General features: G+C 46.8%; 1 protein-coding gene across 1 annotated transcript in view; it reads right to left on the reverse strand.

Moving 5' to 3' along the window:
- Positions 1-18,357, reverse strand: part of STK10 (serine/threonine kinase 10) — a 124,948-nt gene that overhangs the window by 66,877 nt on the left and 39,714 nt on the right. The window contains exons 3-4 of the mRNA XM_061393205.1: positions 7,408-7,456; positions 505-654 (exon numbers count right to left, since the gene is read on the reverse strand). Coding sequence (XP_061249189.1) covers positions 505-654; positions 7,408-7,456 — 199 coding nt within the window. The remainder of the gene's footprint in view (positions 1-504; positions 655-7,407; positions 7,457-18,357) is intronic.

Genomic DNA, 18,357 nt, shown 5'->3' on the forward strand with positions numbered 1-18,357 from the left:
AAAAAAAAAAAATAAGGTTTCGATATATGCCCCTGATGTACTATTTTCCACCTGCAAATGGACCTCCATCTGTCACTCTCCCTCAAATTCTATCAAAAGCAGGAGCACAAGGGGCTGGACCAGTGCCTCCTCAAGGCGCTGCCAGCCCGCGGACGAGATCATGGTTGGCAGCGAGGGGCTGACTGCGTGCTACAGGGTGCTGGGCCCCCATCACCTCCACAGACCAGGTTCCAGGGGTCTCTCCCCACCCCTAGTTGCAACAATCAGAGATGTCTCCAGACACCGCCAGTGTCCCTGGGGGATAAACTCTCCCTCAGTTGAGAACCCTGGGTTAGATGCAGCCACAATGGGAACTGTGCCCCGCTGGACGCGGACAGACTAGAAGGACCTCAGCATCCCATGGGAGTGCGGACTCACACTCCCTCCTGTCCACAGAGGCTGGGCCCAAACTCAGGTGGGTAGTGCGGGGCTCTGCCTTCCCACCTCGCCCGAGATGCCCCTTACCCAGCCTGATGTCCCCCTCGAGGGTCATGAGCACGTTGCCGGCTTTCAGGTCCCGGTGGATGATCTTCTTGCCATGCAGGAAGGTGAGGGCTTCCAGCATCTGGCGGCAAACCACCTGAATCTGGGGCTCAGTGAGGCCTCTGTCCAGCTCTGCAAACAGAGAGGAGAACATGTCAGTTCAGCAAGCGTTCAGTGCAGGCCACTGCAAGTCAGGCTCCCGCAGGCACAGAAGCACACCAGCCGCCAACGTGCTTGAGCCCTTACTGTATACCAGGTACCCTGCCAAGCACTTTTTACGCCACCTGCTTTGGGCTCACAGTAACCCTATGGGACAGGCACAGCTGTTACCCCATTTCACAGGTGAGACTGATGCTCAGAGAAGTCAAGTCACTTGCTCAGGGTCACACAGTAGGGTCACAGATCTGAGACTGAAAACAGCCAGCTGGGCTTCAGAACTCAGGTTCACAAACACAACGCTTCTGAAGGGCAGAGACCCATTCCGTGAGCAGGTCCTGAGTGTCAGGCTCCGTGCTGCGTGCAGGGTCTCAGAGAGGCATGGAAATGATGAGCAGTGTTGGGAACACAGTGGGCGTGGGGGCGAGAGAGGGCAGCAACCCCTTCTACCTGGGGAGGCAGGAGGCTCCCCAGAGGAAGAGGCTCTGAAAAACGGTAAACAGGCTGCTGGTGATGGTGGGGCACGAGATGTGGGAGGAGAGGGGCCATCGCCAAAAGCCTCTGGGGCACTAGTTGGAGCCGCGGATGCACACGTGCACACACACAGACACACACACTCCACATACAACACAGTGTCCACTGAGAGACGGCAGGGCTGTCTTCTCTGAGCAGGTGGGGAGCACAAACAAGAGTATTCCTGCAGGGGGAACAGCAAGTGCAAAGGACCCCCCACTCCCCGCATGGAGAAGTGGAGGATACAGGTCGGCAGGAGATGTGGAGGCTGCGTTTTCTTTGAAATCCAATGGGCAGTGCAGGAGAGGTTCTGAGAGGGACAGAGATACAACCTGAGCTTTGCCTTAAAAAATTCCTCCTGGCACAGCAAGTGAAGAGCTTGCAGGGGAACAAGAGTGGGCAGGGGCTTAGCTGGCAGCCACACGGTAGTCCAGGAGGGCTACATGGTGGCCAAGGCTTCACAGAGGAAGGATTCCTGACAGGGAGGTGGGAATGACAGGGTGTGCGACTAGTGGGTGCAGTGGGAGGAAGGGCATGAGAAGAGCCAAGGATGATATCCCATGCTCATTGCTTTGTGAGCCATCATGATTATTTATTTCTTTTAAAAATATTTTGGGCATGCCAAGGGGCAAGTGGGTTCATAGAAACCCACACTCCTGCATTGGAAGCTTGGACTCTACTGCAGAACCACCAGAGCAATTCAGTTCAGTCGCTCAGTTGTGTCCAATTCTTTGCGACCCCATGGACTGCAGCATGCCAGGCCTCCCTGTTCATCACCAACTCCCAAAGCTTGCTCAAACTCAAGTCCATCGAGTCAGTGATGCCATCCAACCATCTCATCCTCTGTCGTCCCCTTCTCCTCCTGCCCTCAATCTTTCCCAGCATCAGGGTCTTTTCAAATGAGTCAGCTCTTCGCATCAGGTGGCCAAAGTATTGGAGTTTCAGCTTCAACATCAGTCCTTCCGGTGAACACCCAGGACTGATCTCCTTTAGGATGGACTGGTTGGATCTCCTTGCAGTCCAAGGGACTCTCAAGAGTCTTCTCCAACACCACAGTTCAAAACATCAATTCTTTGGCACTCAGCTTTCTTTATAGTCCAACTCTCACATCCATACATGACCACAGGAAAAACCATAGCCTTGACTAGATGGACCTTTGTTGGCAAAGTAATGTCTCTGCTTTTTAATAGTTAGTCATGGCTTTTCTTCCAAGGAGCATCTTTTAATTTCACGGCTGCAGTCACCATCTGCAGTGATTTTAGAGCCCCCAAAATAGTCTCTCAATGTTTCCATTGTTTCCCTACCCATTTGCCATGAACTGATGGGACCAGATGCCATGGTCTTAGTTTTCTGAATGTTGAATTTTAAGCCAACTTTTTCACTCTCCTCTTTCACTTTTATTAAGAGGCTCTTTAGTTCTTCTTTGCTTTCTGCCATAAGGGTGATGTCATCTGCATATCTGAGGTTATTGATATTTCTCCCGGCAATCTTGATTCCAGCTTGTGCTTCCTCCAGCCCAGCGTTTCTCATGATGTACTCTGCATAGAAGTTAAACAAGCAGGGTGGCAGTATACAGCCTTGACGTACTCCTTTCCCGATTTGGAACCAATCTGTTGTTCCATGTCCAGTTCTAACTGTTGCTTCCTGACCTGCATACAGATTTTTCAGGAGGCAGGTCAGGTGGTCTGGTATTCCTATCTCTTTAAGAAATTTCCAGTTTGTTGTGATCCACACAGTCAAAGGCTTTGGTGTAGTCAATAAAGCAGAAGTAGATGTTTTTTCTGGAACTCTCTTGCTTTATTGATGATCCAAAGCATGTTGGCAATTTGATCTCTGGTTCCTCTGCCTTTTCTAAATCCATCTTGAACATCTGGAAGTTCACGGTTCATATACTACTGAAGCCTGGCTTGGAGAATTTTGAACATTACTTTGCTAGTGTATGAGATGAGTGCAATTGTGCGGTAGTTAGAACATTCTTTGGCATTGTCTTTCTTTGGGATTGGAATGAACACTGACCTTTTCCAGTCCTGTGGCCACTGCCGAGTTTTCCAAATTTGCTGGCATATTGAGTGCAGCACTTCATAGCATCATCTTTTAGGATTTGAAATAGCTCAACTGGGATTCTATCACCTCCACTAGCTTTGTTCGTAGTGATGCTTCCCTAAGGCCCACCTGACTTCACATTCCAGGATGTCTGACTCTAGGTGAGTGATCACACCATTGTGGTTTTCTGGGTCATGAGGATCTTTTTTGTATAGTTCTTCTGTGTATTCTTGCCACCTCTTCTCAATATCTTTTGCTTCTGTTAGGTCCATACCATTTCTGTCCTTTATTGTGCCCAACTTTGCATGAAATGTTCCCTTGGTATCTCTAATTTTCTTGAAGAGATCTCTAGTCTTCCCTATTCTGTTGTTTTCCTCTATTTCTTTGCACTGATCACTGAGGAAGGCCTTCCTATCTCTCCTTGCTATTCTTTGGAACTCCACATTCAAATGGGTATATCTTTCCTTTTCTCCTTTGCCTTTAGCTTCTCTTCTTTTCTCAGCTATTTGTAAAGCCTCCTCAGACAACCATTTTGCCTTTTTGCATTTCTTTTTCTTAGAGATGGTCTTGATCACTGCCTTCTGTACAATGTCACGAACCTCCATCCATAGTTCTTCAGGCACTCTATCAGATCTAATCCCTTGAATCTATTTGTCACTTCCACTGTATAATCATAAGGGATTTGATTTAGGTCATACCTGAATGGTCTAGTGGCTTTCCCTACTTTCTTCAATTTCAGTCTGAATTTGGCAATAAGGAGTTCATGATCTGAGCCACAGTCAGCTCCCAGTCTTGTTTTTGCTGATTCTATAGAGCTTCTCCATCTTTGGCTGCAAAGAATATTATCAATCTGATTTCGGTATTGACCATATGGTGATGTCCATGTGTAGAGTCTTCTCTTGTGTTGCTGGAAGAGGGTGTTTGCTATGACCAGTGCATTCTCTTGGCAGAACTCTTATTAGCCTTTGCCCTGCTTCATTCTGTACTCCAAGGCCAAAGTCCTGTTATTCCAGGTATCTCTTGACTTCCTACTTTTGGATTCCAGTCCCCTGTAGTGAAAAGGACATCTTTTGGGGTGTTAGTTCTAGAAGGTTTGTAGGTCTTCATAGAACTGTTCAACTTCAGCATCTTCAGCATTACTGGTCAGGCCATAAACTTGGACTGCTGTGATATTGAATGGTTTGCCTTGAAAATGAACAGAGATCATTCTGTCGTCTTTGAGATTGCATCCAAGTACTGCATTTCGGACTCTTCTGTTTACTACGATGGCTACTCCATTTCTTCTAAGGGATTCCTGCCCACAGTAGTAGATATAATGGTCATCTGAGTTAAATTCACCCATTCCAGTCCATCTTAGTTCACCGATTCCTAAAACATCGATGTTCACACTCCTGCCATCTCCTGTTTGACCACTTCCAGTTTGCCTTGATTCATGGACCTAACATTCCAGGTTCCTATGCAATATTGCTCTTTATAGCATCGGACTTTACTTCCATCACCAGTCACATCCACAACTGGGTGTTATTTTTGCTTTGGCTCTGTCTCTTCATTCTTCCTGGAGTTATTTCTCCACTGATCTTCAGTAGCATATTGGGCACCTACTGACCTGGGGAGTTCATCTTTCAGTATCCTATGTTTTTGCCTTTTCATGCTGTTCATGGGGTTCTCAAGGCAAGAATACTGAAGTGGTTTGCCATTCCCTTCTCCAGTGGACCACGTTTTGTCAGAAGTCTCCACCATGACTCACGGTGTAGGGCCACCCAAAACAGACCAGGGCAATCTGTGATTATTTAGTTCTTGCTCCTGCCCAAGCTCCCTGGGCTGAGGTCAGCCCCACAGTCCCGCCTGCTCAGCCCTCAGGCTGAAGGCTCCCATGCTGGTGGGCAAGGACACTGCATTGAGGCCTCCCTCTGGTTGGGGCTTCCAGGTTCCCCTGCAGTGCCTGGAGGAATCCCCACAGTCAGATCCCTCAGGCTCAGTAAAAACAAACATGCCAGCCAGGGTGGAGGCGCTGCCTGCAGTGTCCTGGGAAGCCCGGCTCCAGAGCAGGGCTCCTGAACCAGGGATCATTCTGGGTCTGTATCTCCTTCCCTGCAGCCTCGTCCTCAACCCCTGCATCTCCTCCAGCAACGGTCCAAGATCAGAGTCTGTGAGGACTTCAGGGCCACACAGACTGTGCCTGAACTTGGGCACTGCCTCTTACTGGCCATGTGATTTCTCGCAAGTCACTCTATCTCCCTGCATCTTCATTACTGGTCTGTAAAATGGAATGAGGAGGACATGAAGGCAGGGCTCAGAGATGAAGCATGTTAATGTCTCAGCATGGAACACAATCAAGAAAAGGTGATGACTATTATGCTGGTCCTGAGATTGTGCTGGACTGTCTGTAGCAAATTTTTAAATGTCAAAAGTGTACCTGGCTCATGTCTGATTTACTTATATAGATGAAACAGGAAAAATCAAAGTGAGGAGGAGGAGGAGGATGACCTCAACACCACCATTTTTTGAGCCTTTACAATGCACCAGCACAAGGATAAAGTGTTGGGTGCATCATTTCATGAAAGCTTTATAATAATCCAAAGAGGTAGATAGACATAACACAATTAAAAAAATTTTTTTTGTTTTGATGTGGACCATTTTTTAAAGCCTTGTTATTAAATTTGTTACAATATTGCTTCTGTTTTATGTTTTGGTGTTTTTGGCCAGGAGCCATGTGAGATCTTGACTCCCCAACCAGAGATTGAACCGGAAGGTGAAGTCTTAAGCACTAGATGGCCAGGAAAGTCCCTATGACACATTTTTAAAGTCCAGTTTATTGAGATACAATTTACATACAGTAAAATTCGCCTTTTTGGGGGTACAGTTCTGTGAATTTTGGCAACTGTATGTGGTCACACCAACAGTCCCACAGTTTAGATACTGAATACATACTTCTATCACTCCCCAAAATTCCCCACTGTCCCCCTTCCACCCCCCAACTCTAGCCACGAAGCAATCACTAATTAGATGTGTTCCTATAGTTTCATCTTTTTCTAGAAAGGCATATAATTGGAATCACACAGCATGGTGAATTTTTAAGGTAAATTTTTGATTATACAGCAATACATGAATACTTTCTTCCTAATAAAAAAAAGTTGCAACATTTCAGATGAGCCCAAGTCCCCTTTGAAACCACATCCCAACCTGCGCCTCATCCTTCTGCTCTGCAGGACGGCTGAGAGCCAAAAATGTGTAACAGCTAGCAAGTCACGGCCAGCAGGATCAGAACGAGCACTGGCCTTAACAAACTAAAGCGGCCACATGGTGATGTGCCGGACGCATGTTCCCCCTACGCTGTAAAGGGGCCAGCCCAGTGCCCACAGCCACCAAGCCGAGGAACCTGGGATGGCCCTCAGGAACCCTGGGCCCCGAGCCCAGGCTCATCCCTCTACACAGCTCTGCAAGGCGATGGGCAACAACCTGGGGCAGAAAGGCCCTCTGAGCAGGGCAGGCATTTGTGGGAGAGTCAACCCCTGGCCACAGAGCTGCAGCTGCAACCTGGCTCTCACTGGGCCAGCTCTCCCCATGCCAGCTTCTCTTACCCCACCTGGATTTCTAAAATAGTAATGGCACTGTTTCTTCAAGCTGCCACCAACAGAGAGCAAACCGTCTGGGGCTGGACCAGTTAGTTCCATTAGGAGAACTGAGAGAAAATGGGTGGAGATCCCCGCTTTTCAAAGAACCTCCCTCAGGGGTCTCATTTTCACCTCCTACAAGTGCTGTGGGGTTCGGCAAGGGGGCAGCGCACCTGTCTTACATCCAGACAGCTTGAGGGAGCCAGTGATCCACTCGAGGACATGTGGCTCTTTGAACAAGAAGTTTTGGTCTTCTGAGTATCCTGCATCCTCTCCAGTAACCCAACCCCTGCTCCCAGATGCGGACAGAGTGGGAAGGTACTCAAACAGGCCATGGGCATTACTGGGGTAGGGACGTGATGGATCCCCGTGCTCGACAGAGCCAACCCCAGCACCACTGCCCTGTATCAAGGAGGACTCACCAGGGGCTTCCCTGGCCGTCCAGTGGTTAGGACTCCATGCTTCCACTGCAGGGGACACAGGTTCAATCCCTAGTTAGGGAACCAAGATCCTGCAAGCCCCTCAGAGAGGCCAAAAAAAAAAAAAAGAAATGACTCACCCAGCATGATGGCATCCACAGCTCCCCCAGGACAGAACTCGATCATAATCTGCAGAAAATACAAGGCAAAGTAACATGAGCAGCAGTGCCCAGCCCACGAATCGGGAGCCCCTCCAGGGCCGGCCCTGATCAGACAGGTCTGCTAGCACCTGACGCATTTGCTCTTCGGCCCCTCTCCCTCCTGCCCAGGGGTTTGTCCAGTCTGCCCCCACACTCCTGAAACCTGACATCAGTTCTTACAGGAGGCTCTCACACCCAGGAATTACTTGGGCACTTCACTTTTCAGGGGAAAAAAAAAAAAAGTCACCATGGAAACCCGCAGCTTCAGTGAACAGCCTTTTCAGCCGAGCCCACATCCTTCCCTTCTCCTCTGATCGGCCCTGTCTGCTCACTCACCCCCACCCGCCAGCCACCCTGCTTCTTACAATCCAAAGCCAGGTCTCAGAGGACACCTCCCAGCCACACACAAGCTGGCCAAGTCCTCCTGGGACTCCAGCACCTGTCTGTTGACTCTTCTCCATCACCCAGAGCCTGGAGTATCAGAACATCAGGTCCTTGAAGCCCAGCTCAGGTAGAGAAATCAAAGCCCAGAAAGGAGCTGTAATTGACCAAAGCCACACAGGTTGCCTAGTGGCTCCTGAATGGAAAGCAGGTTTTCCTAACCTCCAGGTCATTCATTCATTCACTCAGCACACATCCAACAGGTAGCAGGCCCTGGGAGAACCACCTGATACGGGCCTTCAGGGGCCAGCCCAGTGCAGCAAATTGGAAAAGCCAATTAGAGCCACAAGCGCCGGGGTGCTGACACAGGCCCCTCCCTGGTCTACTCGCATCTTCACTCTTTCTGGCCCACTCTGGGCTCCTATCATATACAGGAAGATGCTTTCTCTTTTTTTTAAAGTGCAGGTAGAGATGGGTGGGGAAGGCAGAAAGTGACACAAACTTCAAGGCACTCCCAGCATCTCCTCCAGCTCAGGGTCAGACACAGTGCCTGAGGGGCGCTCAAGAAGGCCTGCTGCTCTAAATAGAAAAGAAAACCTCAGCTGTGACCTCACTGGGCCAGAGCCAGCTCTCCAGCCATAGGAGGGAGGAGCTGCTTCAGTGTTTCGACGAGGCCTCCTAACTTGTAGTTGACTTTCCAGAGGCTTCCTGGCGCTGTAAATATGAGGATGCGGTGATGCCTGGTTGGACCCAAGTCCCAAGCCCACCGCTCACTAGTTGTGGCCTTGGGCAAGTCATTTCAACCTTGTGAGCCTGTTTTCTCAACTGTAAGACGGAGCTGCTGATGCTGTTCCTCTTAGCTGGGCCCCACCTCTGAGCTATATTTAGGGTACAGGCCACCCCTGGAGGTCAAGCAGGGAGCTCTAAGCTGGGCCAGGGACACCAGAGAAAAGGGTAAAAGGGAGGGGAAGGCTGTGGTGCCCTCCCTCAGCCCAGGGCAGCAGACAGGCCTGCCACATGCTGGACAAGGCTACATGCCACGGGAGGGGGCCGGACAAGGGAGTGCCCACCCGCTCACATACCACCACCCACCAGGGAGGAAGCACAGGGCCTCTGATGCTCCCACAGTCACTCTGGTCCTGCTTGGCCATGAGAACGTCAGGCCTGCCCCAGCTCCCCTGGACTACTCTTTACCACCGTGCTGACTGTCGTCCTAAATAAAAGTCATCAGAGATGCGTTAACATGCTGCAATCCAGTACACGAGGAAGCGGTCCTTCTTTCTTCCACTCACTCACTCGCTCGTGTGTTCACTGAACCAACCACCAACCAACCAGGCTTGTTCCCAGGGTCAGAGTGACCTGGACATGGGCATCAACCTCTTGAAGCCCTGCCTTTTAATAATGCTTGGCACTACAAAAGAGAACCCCAAATCCTACTAATTGCTAGAAAAAGCCAAGCCACAAGAGGCAGCAGTGGAAGAGAAGCCCAGCTCAGTCACCGCACAAGTCACTTACGAGTACGTGGCCTGTAAGATGGTGGAATGGTATGCCCAGAGCCCACAGGAGCGACAGAGTCATCCAGGCCTTGATGGGCGACACGTGAGACTCAGTCAGTATGGACTGTTTCTAGGACTTCTTTCTTGAGCTCAGGGGTTCAGGGTTTTTTCTCGTTTTGTCTTGTGTTTTGAGACCCCATGAAAGCCACCCTCTCACCCCTCATATAGAAAAATGCAAATACAAACAAATGTTCGTGTGCAATATCACTGACTTCTTCCATGCCCTCAAGTTCCACCGCCAAACCCAGGTCAATGTTTTCACCAGCTACTGACTATGCAGCCTTGGCAATGACCTACCTCTCTGTGAAATGGGACAACACTACAGACGCCCCCAGAACCACTCTAAGGATCCGATGAGGTGGCAGCAAGCCCGAGCCTCACGCACACAGAGGCTCAGGGCAGGCTCAGCTGTCTCCTCCTCTACTAGGGGCAGCTGAAAAGGGAAAAGTGGTGGGCTTGGCCTCGAGGCCTGGCATGCGTGTGCTCAGTCACTTAGTCCTATTCAACCCTTTGCGACCCTTTGGACTGCAGCCTGCCAGACTCCTCTGTTCATGGGATTCTCCAGGCAAGGATGCTGGAGTGGGCTGCCAAGGCCTCCTCCAGGGGATCTTCCCCACCCAGGGATCAAACCCACGTCTCTATGTCTCCTGTACTGACAGGCAGGTTCTTTACCACTAGCACCACCTGGGAAGCCCTTCAAGTCAGCTTCCTTATTAGCTATGTGAACCTAGGTAAGTCACTTAAGGTCCCCATGCCTCGATTTCTTCATCTGAAAATGGTACTAATATTTTCTGCCCCCAGTGTCATCAGACAGCCAATGACATGTCCAATACAAAAGCTACAACAACGAATATGCACTTGGTGAATCCAGCAAAGGAAATCTCTAGGAAGATCACACTTCAGTTCAGTTCAGTTCAGTTGCTCAGTTGTATCCGACTCTTTGCGACCCCATGAATCGCAGCACACCAGGCCTCCCTGTCCCTATTTAGGCTTCCTACAAAAACATGCCTTCCCAGAATTACAGTTCATCAACACTCCCACTGCCAGTATCAAAAGTCAATATGAGAAGTGGTCAAACCTGGGCGGTTCCTGCATCTTTCAGTGAAACTGTTCCTTACACAAGGCCCTTACACAAGGCCCTTACACAAGGCCCCCATGACCCCTCCCCTCCCAGGTCAGCACTAGGAAAGTTGAAGCAGTCTCCTAATCTGGTTTGCTTCCTCTTCTGCAATTTGAGACCTCCATGATGCCTTGCACTTCCCATATTTTTTTACTTTTTATTTTCTTTGAGGCAAGGAATATGACCTTATTTGGAAAGCCAGCAGACAGAGAAGATGGCAGACTAATATCTCAAAATAGACATCTTCCATTATCATTATTATTCTGTGCCAGCTACTGGGAAGCTCTGAGTTTAGCTTTGGTTTTACTCCTATGAATAAATGTACCAACTTTTCATTCTAAACCAGGATTAAATCTACAATTTTCTACAATTTGCATATGGACCCTAATGAAGTGTCTTTAGAAGATGACTGTCCTGGAATCCACACTTCAAAATGTGAAGCTCTTTTTGAAACAGCAGTCCTCATTTGGAGTTAATCATAGCCTATGTCAGAGTGACATTCTGTTTTATTAACTTTCTGTAATTTTGCCCAACTGTACTCTCATATGTGGCAAAATACAGTTTGGTTTTTCTTCTTCTCCTTTTTTTTTTGAAAGTGGCTTTTTTCGGCCCTTTTAGTTTAAAAAGTTTCATGTCTTGGTGCCTTTTATATGATATAAAACAGAAAAATAATGTCTCTCATGACATGGTTCACACTGGGTTCCATTACATGGGTCTTAACACTTCACATTTCAGCTCTCAATCACAGGGAGCTTATAACATGAATTTCGTAGTACTTTTATAGAAATGCATGAGGTTCAATTAATAAAATGATTATCTCAATAAATGTAATAATGACAATAAATAAAAAGAAAACAATCATCTGAATGCCTTAGGATATTACTAAATAGCCTGTTTAGAAAAGAGAATGGAAAAATTACATCAATACCCACAGAAGGTTTCAGTTCAGTTCAGTTGCTCAGTTGTGTCCAACTCTTTGCGACCCCATGAACCGCAGCACACCAGGTCTCCTTGTCCATCACCAACTCCTGAAGTTTACCCAAACTCATGTCCATTGAGTCGGTGATGCCATCCAACCATCACATCCTCTGTCATCCCCTTCTCCTCCTGCCCTCAATCTTTCCCAGCATCAGGGTCTTTTCAAATGAGTCAGCTCTTCACATCAGGTGGCCAAAGTATTGGACTTTCAGCTGCAACATCAGTCCTTCCAATGCACACCCAGGACTGATCTCCTTTAGAATAGACTGGTTGGATCTCCTTGCAGTCCAAGGGACTCTCAAGAGTCTTCTCCAACACCACAGTTCAAAAGCATCAATTCTTTGGTGCTCGACTTTCTTTATGGTCCAACTCTCACATCCATACATGACTACTGGAAAAACGAGAGCCTTGACTAGATGGACCTTTGTTGGCAAAGTAATGTCTCTGCTTTTTAATATGCTATCTAGGTTGGCCATAACTTTCCTTTCAAAGAGTAAGCATCTTTTAATTTCATGGCTGCAATCACCATCTGCAGTGATTTTGGAGCCCCCAAAAATAAAGTCAGCCACTGTTTCCCCATCTTGGTCTATTCTTGTATTTTCTACATTTTATTCAACTAATATGGTATAAAATTTCATATTAGAAGTACTGTTAACAAAAAGTACTGGCCTAAAATCACCCATGGCTACAGATGCATCTGTTCATCTGGAAGGGGATAGGGCTGTGCCTATCCACAGTGAAAGTCCCAGCAGGACCATGCCCAGAACACCCTCTTTAGGGTTTTCTATGTATAAGAGCTTGTCATCTGCAAACAGAAATAATTGTACTTCTTCTTTGCAATTTGCATTTCTTTTATTTCTTTTTTCATAATTGTGCTAACTAGCGCTTTCAATACTATGCTGAAGAGAAGTGATGAAGGTAGGCATCTTTGCCTTATCTCAAATCTTAGAGTTTTTAGACTCTCACCATTGAATATGTTCACTGTGAGTTGCTCATATATGACCTTTATCGTGTTTAGATACTTTTCTTCTATTGGTTTGTTAAATGTTTTTCTCATGGGAGTGTTGAATTTTGTCAAATACTTTTTCTTCATTAGCTGAGATGATCATGTATTCTCCCACTTTTATTCTGCTAATGCAGTTTGATATATTCATTGATTTTCATATATTAAACCATCCTTGCTTCCAAGAATAAATTCCACCAGTCATGGTGTATAATCCTTTTAATAGGCAGCAGTGTAGCCAAAAAACCAACAACAAAAACACGCTGGGCTTCTAGACACGAACAATGGACAATTCAGTAAAAGAAAATTAAGGAAACAATTCCATTTATAATAGCATCAAGAAGAAAATACTTAGGACTATCTAGGAAAAGGGAATAAGATTAAACCAAGAAGGTGGAAGATTTGTACACTGAAAAGTGCAAAACACTGCTGAAAGACATTAAAGATGACACAAATAAATCTAAAGACATCCTCTATGCATGACTGAAAGACTTTGTTAAGACATCAATACTACCCAACACAATCTACAGATTCAATGCAATCCCTATCAAATCCCCATGGCATCTTTTATAGAAACTGAAAAAGTTCATACTAAAATTCATATGGAATATCAAGGGAACCCAAGCACCAAAAGAACCTTGAAAAAGGACAGTTGGAAAAAATTGTTCAAAGAAAGTTGAAAGTCTCATACTTCTTGATTTCAAAACTTACTACAAAGCTACAATAATCAAAACAGCAAGGCACTAGCATAAAGACAGACATATAGACCAATGGAAGGAGATCCCAGAAATAAACCCTTGCATATATAGTCAGATGATTTTTAACAAAGGGGCCAAGACCATTCAGTGGAAAAAAAATAGTCTTTTCAACAAATTTTGTTGGGAAAACGGAATTACCAACATGCAAGAGAATGAAGATGGTCCCTTACATCATGTACCAAAATTTATTAAAAATGGATCAAAGACATAAATAGAAGAGCTAAAACTACAAAATTCTTAGAAGAAAAAAAAATGAGGGAAAAGTCATGACATTGAATTTAGCTATGATTTCTTGGTTTTGACACCAAAAGCACTGGCATCAACAACAAAAAAATTAAACTGGACTTTATCAAATATAATAACCTTTGGACATCAAAAAACACTATCAACATAGTGAAGAAGCAACCCACAGAATGTAAGTATATATGACACTTACAAATCATATATCTGATAAGTGACTACATCAAGAATATATTAAAGAAAATACTTTTACAACTCAATCTTGAATAGACACTTACAGATATACAAATAGCCAATAAATGCATGAAAATATGCTCAGCATTACTAATTAGAGAAATGCAAATCAAAACCACAATTTAGACCTAGAGGGGCAGGATGGGGTAGGAAGTGAGAGGGAGGTTCAAGAGGGAGGGGACAAATGCATACTTATGGCTGATTCATGTTGATGTATGACAGAAACTGATACAATATTGTAAAGCAATTATCTTCCAATTAAAAATAAATAGGTTTTAAAAAACCACAACTAGATATCACTTTTCACCCATTGGGCTGGCTACTTTTAAGAAAACAGAAAACAAGCAAGGATGTACAGAAATGGGAACATGTGTATTGATGGTGGGAATGCAAAATGCTGTGGCCACTGCAGAAGACATTATGGCAGTTCCTCAAAAATTTAAAACTAAAATCCTAAAAATTAAAAACAGAATTAAAAATGGAGTTGCCTTATGAACTGGCTTTCCACTTCTGAGTATATACCCAAAGAAATGAAAAGCAGAGTATCAAACAGATGTTTGTATACCAAAGCAGCATTATTCACAATAGTTAAAATTTGGAAACAACCCAAGAATACATCAAGAGATGAACAGAGAAACAAAACATGGCACATCCACACAACGGAATATTATCCAGTCATTACAAAGGAATGAAGCATTGACACATATGAATGAATCTTGAAAATAATGTGCTAAGTGAAAAAAACATCAGCCACAAAAAGCCACACATCTCTGATTCCATTTCTATGAAATGTCCAGAACAGGCAAATCCATGGTAGACAGAAGGAGATCTAACCAGTTAATCCTAAAGGAAATCAACCCTCAATATTCACTGGAAGAAGTGATGCTGAAGCCGAAGCTCCAAAACTTTGGCCACCTGATGCGAAGAGCCAACTCACTGGGAAAGACCCTGATGCTGGGAAAGATTGAGGGCAGGAGGAGAAGGGGATGACAGAGTATGAGATGGTTGGATGGCATCACTGACTCAATGGACATGAGTCTGAGCAGCTCTAGGAGATGGTGAAGGACCTGGTATGCTGCAATCCATCCAGACGCAAAAAGTCAGACACGACTGAGCAACTGAACGACAACAACAACAGAGACAGAAAGATCAGTGATTGCAGAGGCTGGGGGAAGGCTCCCAGGGTGATAGACTGTGGGTCTTAAAATATGACCTAAATGCTTTTCAGCTCAGAAAAGTGCTGACGCTATATGCGAAGCCCTGGCCAAGGTCACCTATTCAGTCTCTCATTTAATCCTTACACATTTCTTTAAGGTGAATACTGTTATTATCTCCATTTTCTAGGTCAAGGATCTCCTAAGTTTATCTGTAAAGAGCATGCATGCTTACTCACTCAGTCATGTCTGACTCTTTGCAACCCCATGGACTGTAGCTTACCAGACTCCCCTTCCAAGGGGAGTAAGAATACTGGAGTAGATTGCCATTTCCTTCTCCACAGGATCTTCCTAACCCGGGAATCAAACCCTCATCTCTTATACTACAGGAGGACTCTTTACCACTGAGCCATCAGGGAAACCTTTCCATGAAGAACCAGATAGTAAATAATTTTGGCTCTGCAGCGCTTTGACTCTGATGCTCCATTCCGAAAGCAGTGGTGGACGAGACCTGATCAAATGAGTGTGGCTGTGTCCCAGCAAATCCCATGGGCCACGGTGCTGGGACTTCAGGGTGTGCAAGAAGGTGGCAGGCCAGATGTGGCCCGTGGGTGGCTCCCTAACACCCCTGTTCCAGATGAGAAAACGGAAGCAGAGAGCATTTCAGTAACTTGTCAAGGTCTCCAACTAATAAGAGATGAGGCCAGGATTTGAACCCAGGTGCTCTGATTCATGAGCTCATAGTCTGTCCTTGGGCTAGAGTTCTTCCCCAATCATTTGGAGGACACTTAACATGTCACACCCATCCCTCATGGCACCGGAATATCTTTTTCATGAGGATTTAACCCCACCGGCCAGGTCAGAATCGCCCTCCCACCCAGTCTTGAGACCCACAGCAGGTACAGGCCAAGCTGGGATCTGACACCAGGCTGCTCACACTAGCTGCCCTGCATGAGGAAGACAGGTCTGCCTGAACCTGAATACGGGGAGCACACTCTAGGGCAGGAGGCGTTTGCTCTTCCTGGGCCCTCTTGCCAGGTGAGTAACCTCGGCACAGCTGGTCTCCCTAGTCAGCACTCACGAGCTTTTTGTGTCCCTGGAGACCTCAGCCCATAAACACGCTCAGAGGACGCCCAATGGGAGACAGTCTGCAGTCACTGGCTTGGGACTGCCTGGCGCCCAAAAGAAACTGGAAACCTGTGTTCACCTGGACCCCCTATCAGTTTAGATTAAGCAGCTGTCATGGAGCGGCTTAAGGGTCACGGCCTTGCTACATGATCCTGGAGGGCCAGCTCACCTCCCCGATCATGCGTGCATTCATTCATCCGTGGACTGATTAGGCACCTACTCTATTCCTGCACTATCTCAGCCATGGGAATTTGGCCCTGCACCTGTGCAGGTACTCTCTTCCCACATGGGCAGTGTCCTCTCAGAGTTGCCCTGGAACTGGTGACTATTAAAATCTTCCTCGAAGCTGTTGCAAATAGAGAATCAGCTCAATAATCCTTTAGGACTGAGAGAGCAGAATTTAAAAGCTCTCTCCTCCATCTGATCAACTCTTCAGGACGAAACACTGACACCAGAGTCCTGTGCCAAGCTGATTTCTGCCCCAGCAAGTAACATATACACAAAACCCACCCCCCACCCGCCGCCGAGTTCACTGTTCCCCCTTGCACAGTTTCACTCCATGCCGTCAACTTCCTTAGGACGTAAGCGGTTGCCTGATCAATTAACACAGGTCGGCCTCAGTTTCCCCATCACGACAAGTAACAGGAACTGAGAGTCTTATTCTGTGCCCGGCCCTATGCCAAGTGCTTTGCATAAATTATCTTACCATTTGAAGTGGGTATTCTAAAGAATGCCTCTTCCTCACAGGATCTATCGTGAGGATTAAAGGTAACAGGGGTTAAGGTAACAGATGCCTGGCTCTCAAAACATTACCTGGCAAACAGTAAGTAAATGCTTGACAAACGCTACCCGTTATTATCAGTATCTGGTGATGCTTTATTCCCATTTTATGTATGAGAAAACTGAGGCTCAGAGAAATTAAAGTCACAGAAATAGTAAGCACCAGAGCCAGGACCTGAACTGGGACCTCTCTGGGTGTCAGGTCAGCTGCACTCACCACCATGAAGGAAGAGACCTAGTGACCCCATGCCCCCATCCTTGTGCTTCAGGAAGGAAGCCAAAAAAGCTTGGGACATAGCCTCCCGGCGGTGGGGGAAAAGGCGCCTCTGCCTCCCTGCTCCAGCACTCGCTGGGCCCCAGGGGTCAGCTCACACATACCAAGTGAGCTTGCTCACCCGGAGATAAAGGGGCCAAGATGTCACAGCCCAGATAAGAGCAGGCTTGAACCACCCACGGGGTTTCGGACATTACCAACATGTACAGCCCGCAGGCAGCAGGACCAAGCCTGACCATCCTCAAGAGACAACTGAGGCATGCTCAAGCCATGCCCTGGAGACCGCACAGCGCTCGAGGCCTGGCTCTCCTCCTTTCCCTGGCCCTCCCCAAGGCCAGCAGGAGCTCTGGGTACACAGAGATGCTCAATGATTAAATGTTGACAACACTCCTGCAACCAAAAGTAAATACAATTAAAGGGCAACTCTCTCCACTGTTCCTGCCTGGAGAGTTCTATGGACAGAGGATCCTGGAGGGCTACGGTCCACGGGGTCACAGAGTCAGACACGACTGAGCACACCTCTTGCGTAGGTCTGGACAGTCCCAGACCTCCCCTGTCCTGTGACTGTGCTATCCAAACCCCTTTCCTGCTTTGAGCCTTAGTTTCCCCACCTGGAAACTGAAGCCTCTAACAGCTGAAAGGTCATTTGCAACACTGACATTTGAGGGTCCAAGGTGATGGACATCACTTAATCATTAAATATTATTATATTTAATATTTATAAAAGTTCATTCACATCATACATTATAAGAGTCTGGACCTGATTTGTGGACAGTGTTTGCTGAATGAATTTATGAAGAACGAAGAAATATGAATGAAACATTTCAGTGGCCTTCAGATGCCCAGAAATCAGGGCAAAACTGCCAAAAAGATGACTCACACAGCTGATTCTGCAAAGAAAGCAAGCCAGTCCCTCCCTCTGCTGCTGCCCAAGAGAACAGAGATAATGACTGCCATTATTGAGTGCCTAAGGCATACCAGGCACTGTGCTGAGCATTATACAAGCATTCCTTTACTTACTTCTATAAGGAATTCTATTTCTCTCTGTTTTACAGATGCGGAAACTGAGGTTTGATGGGGAAAGAGCCTCCCCAAAGCCACTAACCTCCTAAGTCCACAGAACGAGGGTAGAAACCCAGGTCTGTCCGACTCCCAAGGTCCAAAGATAGCCGAAATGTACAGCCAAAGGCAAGCCTGTTCCCCTCTCGAGACTTGCTTCTTCTTGGGGAAGAGGGGTGGGTGCTGCCTCTTCACCCCTTCTTTCCCAGGTCTCCCTGCCCTGAG

This window comes from Bos javanicus, chromosome 20, assembly GCF_032452875.1.
Source record: "Bos javanicus breed banteng chromosome 20, ARS-OSU_banteng_1.0, whole genome shotgun sequence".
In the NCBI taxonomy this organism is placed as follows: Eukaryota; Metazoa; Chordata; class Mammalia; order Artiodactyla; family Bovidae; genus Bos; species Bos javanicus.